The sequence below is a fragment of the Heterodontus francisci genome, chromosome 20 (assembly GCF_036365525.1).
Source record: "Heterodontus francisci isolate sHetFra1 chromosome 20, sHetFra1.hap1, whole genome shotgun sequence".
Lineage (NCBI taxonomy): Eukaryota > Metazoa > Chordata > Chondrichthyes > Heterodontiformes > Heterodontidae > Heterodontus > Heterodontus francisci.
In genome coordinates, this window is record NC_090390.1 from 46,048,153 (window position 1) to 46,061,147 (window position 12,995).

General features: G+C 43.8%; 1 protein-coding gene across 3 annotated transcripts in view; it reads right to left on the bottom strand.

Moving 5' to 3' along the window:
- ppp2r2d (protein phosphatase 2, regulatory subunit B, delta) overlaps positions 1-11,488 on the bottom strand; it is a 96,816-nt gene extending 85,328 nt beyond the window's left edge. Inside the window, exons 1-2 of one of the 3 annotated variants that reach the window (XM_068052712.1) lie at positions 11,311-11,488; positions 11,087-11,179 (exon numbers count right to left, since the gene is read on the bottom strand). In XM_068052712.1, coding sequence (XP_067908813.1) covers positions 11,087-11,179; positions 11,311-11,317 — 100 coding nt within the window. In that variant the 5' untranslated portion in view covers positions 11,318-11,488. Of the gene's footprint in view, positions 1-11,086; positions 11,180-11,310 lie in introns of those variants that run through there. The other 2 variants (XM_068052714.1, XM_068052715.1) reach the window with 2 other exon arrangements.
- Positions 11,489-12,995: the final 1,507 nt, after the last annotated feature.

The following is a 12,995-nucleotide window of genomic DNA, read 5'->3' on the forward strand; positions in this document are numbered from 1 at the left end:
TAAACAATTTTGCAAAACGATTAGATTTGGTTAACGTCCAAGAAGCATTCTGACATTTGGCCAGCTTGATGTGGTGGGGGGGGGGGGGGGGGGGGGGGGAGGGTGGTGGCCCTCTGAGGCACATGGGAACCCCTTTCAGGAGGGCCTTCCCCCCCCCCCCCCCCACCTCCCCTTCCACCTGCTAGGAGGCCTCCAGGTGATACTGGACTCAGGTGCCAACAGTGGCAGGAAGAGGCCCTCAAGTGGCCAGTAAATGGCCACTTAAGGGCCTCAAATGGACTAAGGGCAGGCAGGCCACCTGCCACCTCTCCTACCAATGGTGAAATAGCAGCAGGGGTGGGTAGGCAACAAACATGGCACTCCTTCCACCCCACCAGAATTTACATGCCCCCACCCCCCCGCCCATTTCCTAGCCCGCTCCCAGGGGAGTTGGGCATAAAATTGCAGCCTTCCATCCTGACAAACTGTACACATTGTATATGCCCGGACTGCAGGACCCATATTACGCTAAAAAAAAAAATCAAATTCTAACCCCAGGTTTTTGAAGTCTTTGAGTAAAAGCTTTATAAAAAGGTAGTAAGTGACAAAAAACTGGTTACATATGTAATTTGTTTTGTTTATAGTCCAGTTTGGACACTAGAAACTTCAGTTACTGGGAACAAAAGGTAATTTTTGTTCAAAACGCATTAGAAGATTCCAATGGTCCATCAATACTGGTATCTGCTGACGGAGGGAAATTTAAATATAAGCGAGTACATAAAGAATTGCAAAATGTTAAATGTTGACAAACGGGAGATAAAAATTGTTTCAACTGGAAGTGAAAGTTGTGAACAGGCAGCTTAGGCACATAGAATATTTAACATAATACTAAAGTTCAACTCCACGGGACATTTTGAGTCAAGACTAAGTGTAGTCTTCAGGTGATGGCTGTGTTGGAGGCCAGGGAATATTCTGATCAGGGCATGTATATATAATCATCTTCTCATTTTAAAGCAGTACATTCTACTCTTACTTTTATATACCATTATAAATTGTTACGTACAGATTTATAGTGACACTCCAGTGCAGTACGGAGAGAATGCTGTGATGTCGGAAGCTTCCCTCTTTGGGAAGAGGGATTAAACTGAGGCTCGGTCTCTTCTCTCGGGTGAATATAAAAGATCACATGACACTATTTCAAAGACGAGCACGGGAGTTATCCCTGGTATCCTGGCCAATAGTTATCCCAATCAACGTTACATAAACAGATTATTTGGTCTTTAAATATTGGGAAGATTGAAGCCATTGTTTTCAGTCCCCGCTCCAAACTCCATTCCCTAGCTACTGACTCCATCTTTCTCCGTGGCAGCAGTCTGAGATTAAGCCAGTCTGTTCACAACTTTGGTGTCACTTTTGGTCCTAAGATGAGCTTCTAACTTCATATTCATGCCATCACTAAGACCGCCTGTATCCACCTCTGTAAAATCACCTGATTTCGCCCTTGTCTCAGCTCATCTGCTGAAATAGTTTCATGCCTTTGTTACCTCTAGACACTACTATTCCAATGCACTCCTGGCTCTGGCGTCCCACATTCTACTCGCCATAAACTTGAGGTCATCCAAAACACTGCTGCCCATGTCCTTACTCGCACCAGTCCTGTTCCCCCATCACTCGTGCTCACTGACCTACTCTAGCATCTGGTCAAGCAAGATCTTGATTTTAAAAGGCTCATCCATGTTTTCAAATCCCTTCATGGCCTCGCCCTTCCCCATCTCGAATCTCCTCCAGCCCCACAACCCTGCTAGATATCAGTGTTCCTCTAATTCTGGCCTCTTCTGCATCCCTGATTTTAATCACTCCACCATTGGTGGCTGCACCTTCAGTTGCCTAGGCTCCAGCTCTGGAATATCCTCCCTAAATCCTGCCACCTCTCCACCTCACTTTCCTCTTGTAAGACACTCCTTAAAACCTACCTATGTGACCAAGCTTTTAGTGACCTGACCCAATATCTCCTTTTGTGACTCGATGTTGTAAGTTTGTTTTATAATGCTCCTGTGACGTGCCTTCGGACATTTTATTATGTTAAAGGTGCTATATAAATACAAGTTGCTGTATTATCATCCTGCTCTTTGTGGGACCCTGGTGTGTGCAAATTGGCTACCACATTTTCTACATTACAACAGTGACTACACTTCAAAAGTACTTCATTGCCTTGAAACCATCAAGACGTCCTGAGGTTGTGAAAGGAGCAATATAAATACAAGTCCTTTTTGTAAAAAAAGTAGTTGTCATGGTCTCTCCCAGCTATTCTGGGTGTTGCAGATTTCATAATAAATGTGGATACAGGAAGTTGGAAGTTGACAGGAAAAATATGCATATGAAATATTTTGGGCAAAAAGTGCATAGTGCACAGCACACACCTCACAAGGAATGGACCTGTTGCTGTTATGAATAAACTTGCTGGAAACAGTGGATGTGAATTTGGCTGCTTTAATTTGTGTACAAATACTATAGAAATGACTAAAGGTAGCCAGCAGGGTGACTTTCCGATTCGTTATTTGAAGAGTTACTGACAACATTAAAGTAATGCCAATTGGAAAATACAGGCTTTTATGTCCACGGTGAAGTGCACTACTTTAATAATGAAATTACAAATTAATAAGGGCATTTCACTGGCACCAAGTTCATTTTACAAATGTGAAAGACACTAATGTAGGAACTTCATAAACACATGGGCATATCAAGACTATTATTGCAAGTGGAATAAAGCCTGGTAGTTCTCAAAGGTAATATACATTAGTGCAGGGGTGTCTCAAGAAAAGCTCCTGTTATCCAGCCCTCAAAGCACTGGTTGAATTATTTTCTATTTTAAATCAGATCCACAGCAATGTGGTTGACTCTTAAATGCCCTAGCAAGCCACTCAGTTCAAGGGCAATAAATGCTGGTGTAGCAAGCGATGCCCACAATCCATGAACGAAGAAAAAAATGCTTATGCATTACCAATTTGCATTTAAATATTGCTTTTAGCAAAGAAACTACCCACGATGCTTCATAAACAGAAATAATACCAAGCCAAGAAAGAAGTGATTAAACGGGGCAATCAAAAGCACGGTCGAAGAAATGGGTATTGCGGAGGCTTTTAGGTAGAAAGTGAAGACGTTCAGGGACAGTGTTCCAAAGAGTAGAACTGAAGCAGCTTAAAGCTCTGACACCAACAATGGAGCAAAAGGAACAAAGAATGCACAGGAGAGCGCCCGTGGATATACAGGACTGTAGATTACAGATGCAAAGTGGAGCAATGCTATGGGAGAATTTATAAATGTGAACAAGGATTTTAAAATAAAGGTGTTAGTGACCTGCACTGGCTCTCTGCTCTAAGAACTGGGGAGATAAGTGGGTACGACTTTGTGCAGGTCAGGATAACTGGGAAATATTGGAGTTCAAGGAGAATGAAAGATGGGAAGGCTGCAAACAGTGCTGTAGTAGTTGAGTTTCAGGTGATGAAGGCACGTATGAGAGTTTCAGTGGCAGAGGGATCAGTAAGTCTGTTGAAGGGCAGACAATGGTGCAGAGGTGGAAATTATCTTCAAGATGAATAGGGATGTGGTTCAAAGCTTAACTCAGCTTCAAACTGGATGCTAAAATTACAAAAAGTCTGGTTTAATCATCACTCAGTAAAATCTTGAAAACCCTACTTAGCAGCATTATGAAAGCAATATTATCACAACTGCAGCAGTTCAAGAAACCTCAGTACAATAAGTTACATTTTCTAGAATAACTTAGCTAAGCTACAATTATATAGGGATTTGGCGAGATCACACCTGGAGTACTATGCGTAGTTCTGAGCTCCATATTTAAGGAAGGACATACTTTCCTTGGAGGTGGGCCAGCGAAGACTGACTAGATTAGTTCCTGGGATGAGAGGGTTGTCCAAGATGAGCGGCTGAGTAAATTGGGCCTATACTCTCTGAAATTTAGAAGAATAAGAGTTGACCTCATTGAAATGTACAAGATTCTGAAGGCTTGACAGGGTAGATAGAGAAATAGTTTCCCCTAGTTAGGGAATCTAGAACACTGTGGCACAGCCTCAGGATAAAGGGGCCGATTATTTAGACAGAGGTGAGGAGAAATTTCTTCAGAGGATTATGAACCTTTGGAATTCTCTACCCCAGGGGGTTGTGGATGCTGCATCCAGTATATTCAAGGCTGGGATAGACGGATCTTTTAAATCTGAGGGAATAAAAGGAGTATAGGGAGCGGGCAGGAAAGTGGAGTTGCGGCAGATCAGCCATGATCGTATTGAATGGTGGAGCAGGCTCAAGGGCTGTATGGTCTAATCCTGCTCCTATTTCTTATATTCTTATGCTTACTCACAAGGCTGTCTCATGTATGAGTATCTTTGTTAATGCTTTTGCTCAAAGGCCTGAGTCTCCATCAAAAACCTGAGCATCGAGCCCATCCACTTCCCAGAGCTATAGTAGATGAAGGGGGCTTTACCAAATTCACCAGTGCTTAAGTTTCCCAGGATGCTATGTGACAAGCTGAGCATACAATATGAGGAATGTTCCAGAGTGCGTCAATATTTTCAGGCTATAAAAGTTTGTTTTTCCAAATTATTTAAAAACAAACTAGAACTTGAGCTCAAATAGTTCTAAAATTCATTTTCAATATTAATGCAATTTATAAAGTTACAAGTCTATGAAATTTCATATTATTACAAGTTATCAAACTCTACAACAATGGTTGTTCTCCATGATCTGACCTGACTGACCTAGCCACTTTGGCTGCAATGTCCAAGCTCAGAAACCTAAGCCACATCAGAATGTCATGCATCCCCAGTGCTAACATCAGTACCCTTCAGCAATTCAAATATTCTAAATTCTTTTCTTTTTACTTAATAAGAACGTACATTTATATTGCACCTTTCTTATCCTCAAGATATCCCGAATCAATTTAGTCATTGAATTACCATAAACTATAGTTAGTCATATAGGCAAACACAGTAACTAATTTGCTTGCAGCAAGGTCCCACAATGGCAATGAGATAAATACCAATTAAACCATCAAGCTTCACCTTTCCAGGTGAAAAAAAAGACTCCGTTTCCCTTCCACTTGCACAATAGAACATTTTGACATATATATTCTGCTAACGCACAGAAGTCAAAGTTTGACCTTTTGCATACTGCTCAAAATAGAAAATTTCATCAGCAACCTGATGAATGCAGCACTGTCACCCACACACAAGATAGACAAGTATGGCAATCCTTTTGTCTTAATTTTTTTTAAAAAGGGAGTATATCCAAAACACAGTTGGGGACATTTACTTAAGTTATCCCCCAACTAACATCTCAAAATAGATTAGCTGGGTCAATCCCCTGTTATTTGGGGTTCTTGCTGTGGGCTAACTGACCACCATATTTGTTTATAGAAGTGATTTTTTGGAAAAATTTGTTAATGAGATGTGAGTGTCACTGGTAAGGCCAGCATTTATTGTTCATCTTTAATTGCCCTCGAGAAGTTGGCGGTGAGCTGCCTTCTTGAACTGCTGCAGTCCGTGTGATGTAGATACACCTACAGTGTTGTTAGGTAGTAAGTTCTTGGAACTTGACCTAGCAAAAGTGAAAGAATGAGGATATATTTCCAAGTCAGGATCAGTGTTCCCTCAAAATTCTCTTTGTTGTGCACGGTACCTTTAGATTTGTTGTGCAGACAACTTGGACTTGCATGGAACGACTTGAGCATCCTACATGGTACTTTCCAGATTGCTGCACAGCAACACATGTGTGCAGATTAGAGGGAGCATTGGTCAGGATGATCTATGGCTTGGAAGGAAACTAGGTCGTGGTGTTCCAGTGTGCCTGTTGCCCTTGCTCTTCTAAGTGGCAGAGGTTGCAGGTTTGAAAGATGCTGAAGAAGCCTTAGCAAATTGCTGCAGCTTGCAGCCGCACTGTGTGCTGGTGAAGGGAGTGAATGTTCAAGGTGGTGGATAGAGTGTCAATCAAGCAGGCTGCTTTGTCCTGGATAGTGTCAAGCTTCTTCACTGTTGTTGAAGCTGCACTCATCCAGGAAAGTGGAAAACATTCCATCACATTTATGTCTTGTAGATGGTAGAGAGGCAATATACTTGCCGCAGAATACACAGCCTCCAACCTGCCTTTTCTCTGGGGTTCAAAGGTAATTTATTAGCTGCGTAGCAGTTTGCGATGCCTCAAGGACATGAAAGGTACTATACAAATGAAATTCTTACACTAGATATTCAACAACCTTAAAAAAGGTACTCAAGAGCACAATCCTCAAGAAATCATTAATTATTTTAACTTTGATTCTTGCCCATTGCACTGCAATCCTATTTAACATCAAGCTTTTCGTCTTGGCAGAAAATGCAGTAAAATAGCAAAATGTATCCAAATGGCAACAGTTGTAGAGCAATTAACAGCAGTAACAAAAATTATCCACCAACTTTATTGCAGTTTGTAACACAAAATTACTGGAAGCATGCTCAAGGCTGCAACATTGTATGCCACACAAGCTGTGCACTCAGTTTAGGATTGTTAAACATACTCTAATGATTGTCTCTGCACTGCTTGAGCAAATTACTTTCAGAAGTTAGTGATGCTAGTTTCTGCGGTTTATCATAAACTGAACCCCTCAACTGAATTACTGCTTTGCAATTCCTGCACAGGACTGTTACTCCACATGATCAAAGAGGAAGATTATGCAAATTAGAATTTCATGTGGGCTTACAACTGAGTTATTTTATCAGTTAGAAGTAAATCATGAATCTATCTTCAGCGAATTTGTTTTTTTTTCCTATTTCAGATACCTAGCATCAGCAACAACTATTCCCAAGTCAAGAAAAGTATGGTGAACTTCAGACTAAAGACCTTTTACTCCAATTACTTAATTAACATGTACAAAATTATGAGGGGCCTCGATAGAGTAGACAGAAAGGACCTGTTTCCTCTAGCAGAGAGGTCAATTACCAGTGGCACAGATTTAAGGTGATTGGGTGAAGGATTTGAGGGGACATGAGGAAATACTTTTTCACCCAGAGGGTTGTGGGTGTCTGGAATTCACTGCCCGGATCAGTGGTGGAGGCAGAAAGCCTCAACTGATTTAAAAGGTACCTGGACCTGCACCTGAAGTGCTGTTGCCTGCAAGGCTACGGACCAGGTGCTGAAAGATGGCATTAAATTTGGGGGGGGGGGCTAGTTTTTCAGCCGGCGCAGACACAATGGGCTGACTGGCTTCTTTCTGTGCCATAACTTTTCTATGGTTCCATTTTAAACAACGTACTCTTGTTCAAAGAGCACCTTGTACTCCCTGTTTGAATTTTGACATTTTCCACGGCATGGTCATGGGTCTCTCTTTTAGAAGCAGATTCAAACCCAGGGTCCCAATGTGAAAAGAACTGTGAGATTGTATAATGGATTCAGTTTACTTCTCAAAATAGAAAAATCTGCAAACTCCAACTAATTCATCAGAACTACAAACAATACATGATACAATATGTATGACTTTGCCCCATGAACCTAAACCATTGAACTACGTCTCATCTTTATCACTTATTGAGAAATATCATTCTTGCTTCTGAATGAATTAAAAGTTAGATCAATAGTGTATATACAGGGAATCATTTCTATATTTACTTCAGATAATAAATGGATGACTATGCAAGAGATGTAATGAAGCTTGTTCATTGTTTTGGATGGGATCATTAACAGAAAGCTATCCTTGTGTGGTTCATGATCAATATCATTGGAACATGAGGTATTAATTCACCTTGTCAAAAAAAGTTGACGTTTTCACAATCATGCAGTACAAACATTAGAGTTCACATTAACAAGATCAATAATATTGCAGTATACATTACAACCATATTTTAATTTTAAAATATATTCTTCTTTGGCCTCCTTGTCTCGAGAGACAATCAGTAAGCGCCTAGAGGTGGTCAGTGGTTTGTGGAGCAGCGCTTGGAGTGGCTATAAAGGCCAATTCTAGAGTGACAGACTCTTCCACAGGCGCTGCAGATAAAATTGGTTGTTGGGGCTGTTACACAGTTGGCTCTCCCCTTGCACTTCTGTCTTCTTTCCTGACGACTGCTAAGTCTCTTTGACTCGCAACTCTATAACCCCACCTTTATGACTGTCCGCCAGCTCTGGCGAACACTGGCAACGGACTCCCACGACTTGTGGTCAATGACACAGGACTTCATGTCACGTTTGCAGACGTCTTTAAAGCAGAGACATGGACGGCGGGTGGGTCTGATACCAGTGACGAGCGCGCTGTACAATGCATCCTTGGGGATCCTGCCATCTTCCATGCGGCTCACATGGCCAAGCCATCTCAAGCGCCGCTGGCCCAGTAGGGTGTATATGCTGGGGATGTTGGCTGCCTCGAAGATTTCTGCATTGGAGATATGGTCCTGCCACCTGATGCCAAGGATTCTCCGGAGGCAGCGAAGATGGAATGAGTTGAGACATCGCTCTTGGCTGACATACGTTGTCCAGGCCTTGCTGCCGTGAGCAAGGTACTGAGGACACAGGCTTGAAACACTCGGACCTTTGTGTTCCGTGTCAGTGCGCCATTTTCCCACACCCTCTTGGCCAGTCTGGACATAGCAGCAGACGCCTTTCCCATGCGCTTGTTGATTTCTGCATCGACAGACAGGTTACTGGTGATAGTTGAGCATAAGTGAACTCTTGATCCACTTCCAGAGCGTGGTCGCCGATATTAATGGATGGAGCATTTCTGACGTCCTGTCCCATGACGTTCGTTTTCTTGAGGCTGATGGTTAGGCCAAATTCATTGCAGGCAGATGAGTCTTTGCAGACACTCTTCTGTGTGGAATGTCAATGCAGCATCGTCAGCAAAGAGGAGTTCCCTGATGAGGGCTTTCCGTACTTTGGTCTTCGCTCGAAGACGGGCAAGGTTGAACAACCTGCCGTCTGATCTTGTGTGGAGGAAAATTTCTTCTTCTGAAAACTTGAATGCATGAGTGCGCAGCAGTGTAGGTGCGAGAACACAGCCCTGTTTCACGCCACTCAGGATAGGAAAGGGGTCTGATTTGTGCCTTTCATATGGTCATGGAACAAGGTGATGATACTTAGTAGCTTTGGTGGACATCCGATCTTTGCTAGTAGTCTGAAGAGACCACGTCTGCTGACGAGGTCAAAAGCTTTGGTGAGATCTACGAAAGCAACATAGAGGGGCATCTGTTGTTCGTGGCATTTTTCCTGTAGCTGGCAAAGGGAGAACAGCATGTCAATGGTGGATCTATCTGCTCGAAAGCCACACTGTGCTTCAGGGTAGAAACGCTCAGCCAGCTTCTGGAGTCTGTTTAAAACGAATGGAGCAAAGACTTTCCCTACTATGCTGACCAGGGAGATTCCATTGTAGTTGTTGCAGTCACTGCGGTCACCCTTGTTCTTATAGAGGGTGATGATTTTGACAGCGCGCATGTCCTGTGGTACTTCTCCCTCATCCCAGCACAAGCAAAGCAGTTGCTGAAAGTATAGCAGGCTTGACACTCTTGATTATTTCAGGGGTAAGGCTGTCCTTTCCAAGGGCTTCTCCACTGGCTAGAGAATCAACGGCATCACTGAGTTCCGATTTTGTTGGCTGTTCGTCCAACTCTGTCACCAGGTTTCATGGAGACATCCAAGATCATGTCGTTGCCACCAGCTGGACCTCATCTTCACAAGGCGAGCGTCTATAAACAGCGTCCAAATCACATGCAGCTTCCAGAGTGCTGTCTGCGACACCGACCACTCCCTGGTGTGTAGCAAAGTTAGACTCAAACCAAAGAAGCTACATCACTCCAAGCAGAAGTGCTGCCGGCGCATCAACATTAACAGAATTTCTTATCCACAGCTGTTACATAAGTTTCTAAATTCACTTGAAAAAGCCATTCAAAACACTCCTACAGGAGATGCAGAGATGAATTGGGTCCACATCAGAGATGTCATCTATGACTCAGCAATGACCACCTTTGGCAAACATGAGAAGCAGAATGTAGACTGGTTTCAATCTCACTTTGAAGAGCTGGAACCTGTCATAGCCGCTAAACGCGCTGCACTGTTGAACTACAAGAAAGCCCCCAGCGATTTAACATCCGTAGCACTTAAAGTAGCCAGAAGCGCTGCACAAAGAACAGCCCGGCGCTGTGCAAATGACTACTAGCAACACCTTTGCAGTCATATTCAGCTGGCCTCCGACACTGGAAACATCAGAGGAATGTATGATGGCATTAAGAGAGCTTTTGGGCCAACCATCAAGAAGATCACCCCCCCTCAAGTCTAAATCAGGAGAAACGATCACTGACCAACGCAAGCAAATGGACTGCTGGGTGGAGCACTACCTAGAACTGTACTCCAGGGGAAATGTTGTCACTGATACCGCCCTCAATGTAGCCCAGTCTCTACTAGTCATGGACGAGCTGGACAAACAGCCAACAAAATTGGAACTCAGTGATGCCATTGATTCTCTAAAATATATTACTTAAAAAAAAACTAAGGACACATCCCTGCTGTATTACTACCAACTGTCTACACTACCTCTTGGTTTGAACACTTCCCACATTTTAGCACACAATTCAAACTGGGACATTAACTAGCTTTTTTTTAAATAAAAACGTTATAGTTTTCCAAACATTAAATACACAGACCCTTTCAAAATGCTTTAATTGTTTTCAAAGCACTTGGTTAAAAGTGCTAGATATCCCACACCTCACTATAACCTACTTCAAGCACTTATGGATCGACGTAATTAACGTGTGCACTTAAGTAGTTCCCCGGAAATCTATTCTTAATGTTGAACTATAAAAGCACATAAGCTAGAGCACGTCACATTTCTTCCCCAGCTCTCAATACCAAGGGCGGACGCAGAACATTTGCGTCACTCAAACCGAGGGGAACTTTTATTCAGTCTGCTGACTAAAAATTGCAAGCCTCCCGTACAGTGCAGCCTCTCGGCGGGGTGTTCGAGTCTGCCCGGGGTCGGGGAGTACTCGGTGCAGCTGCTGAGGGGCAGTCGCTCTGAACAGGTAGCGGCTGCTGAGGAAAACGCGTGACCTTTGACAGCGACCCGACTCCGCAAACTCCTCACCTTCCGCCACATCCTCGTCGATGGCACCTTTCACCTGGGAGAAACACCACTGCAAGTCGTTGCTGCCGCCGCCGCCGCCAACACCTCCGACCCCTGCAAAAATAAACAATTAAACACTTTACCAAATGAAGGCAGGTCCGGGAGGGAGTGTCCGAATCCCACCCTGGGGAAAGGAGAGGTGAGGAGCAGGCCCGTGGCCCCATCCCACACCATGTCACTCTTACCCGCCATGGCTGTCAGATCGAGCTGGGTGAGCGAGGCGAGCGGCGGCTCTGCAGTCGCGGCCGATGAAGAGTTTGTCTGGGGAACTGAGGGCAGTAATTGAGCGCACGTTCAGTTCCAACCGTCACTGATGGCCCAAAATGGCGGACATGGCCCGGCGGCATGGTGCGGTGACGTCACCGCCCAGACTCGCGCTCGCCCGGGCAGCGCGCGCTGCCGTCCTCTTAAAGCGGCAGCTGCAGGGCGATGGGTAGATAGGCAGCGCCTGCATTGTTGCACGCTCAAGTCTTTCACTAAAGTGGTGATACAGATTCTCTGGACTATCATTTCGATGTGAGCACCAAAACCCACCGCATTTTGAGCCGACGGTAATGTGTTTGATGTGCTGTAATGTCGTAGATCATGTCTTGGGCTGAGCATCAAGTGGGAGGGAAAATAACCTTTGTTGCTAAAAATGAAATAGAAGAGCATTTTTTTTCTTATAAACATTTAAAGGGTACTTTGGGTTTAAAACACATGCTGGGGTAAACGGCCTTTCCAGTCCTTTTTTTTGAAAGAGCACGGAAGAGTGTAAACTGTACCATGGGAGCACCCAACACAATCTTCTGAGGAAGGATTCTGCAAAGTTTCTCCGAGCATCTCCTCCCACCCCTTCCTTCAAGTACATCGACCAAAAAGTTGTACTGTATTGAAGGAAACTGATCTTTATTACACTTTATGAAATATCCAATTTGAATTGTTCTGTAATGTATTTTTACAAATTTTGTGAATAAAGTATATTTTTGGGGGGAAAAAAGGCTACCAAATACTAATGACAAGCTTGAAAACTAGCTGACAGAGCCCCCAAAATGCTCACATCCCTAGAACAATCCTGGCAATTGAAATCATGTTCTTACAGCGGCTTTTTAATAGGATGATTATATTTTCTAAACTGAATTCCGGGACCCACACTGGGAGCACAGCAAAGCAGCCAGGATTGAAATTGTAGGTTGCACAGCACAGCAGGACAATTTTATGCAACCTTTTAACAGTTGCGCATGTCCACTCCAAATTTTTTTTTAGAGATACATCACTGAAACAGGCCCTTCGGCCCACCGAGTCTGTGCCGACCATCAACCACCCATTTATATTAATCCTACACTAATCCCATATTCCTACCACATCCCCACCTGTCCCGATATTTCCCTACCACCTACCTATACGAGGGGCAATTTATAATGGCAAATTTACCTACCAACCTGCAAGTCTTTTGGCTTGTGGGAGGAAACCGGAGCACCCGGAGGAAACCCACGCAGACACAGGGAGAACTTGCAAACTCCACACAGGCAGTACCCAGAATTGAACCCGGGTCGCTGGAGCTGTGAGGCTGAGGTGCTAACCACTGCGCCACTGTTGCAGAAGAAATGTGGATATACTTACTGTGGGTGTAATGTCACACTATTGAAGCGCATTCAGACACCATTTGTAAATAATACAATAACCTTGGTTTTTCATACCCACTGTCTAAGCGTCTGGTCTGTGTTAAAAGAACAAAGAACAAAGAAAATTACAGCACAGGAACAGGCCCTTCGGCCCTCCAAGCCTGCGCCGATCCAGATCCTCTATCTAAACCTGTCACCTATTTTCTAATGGTCTGTATCTCTGCTTCCTGCCCATTCATGTATCTGTCTCGATACATCTTAAAAGA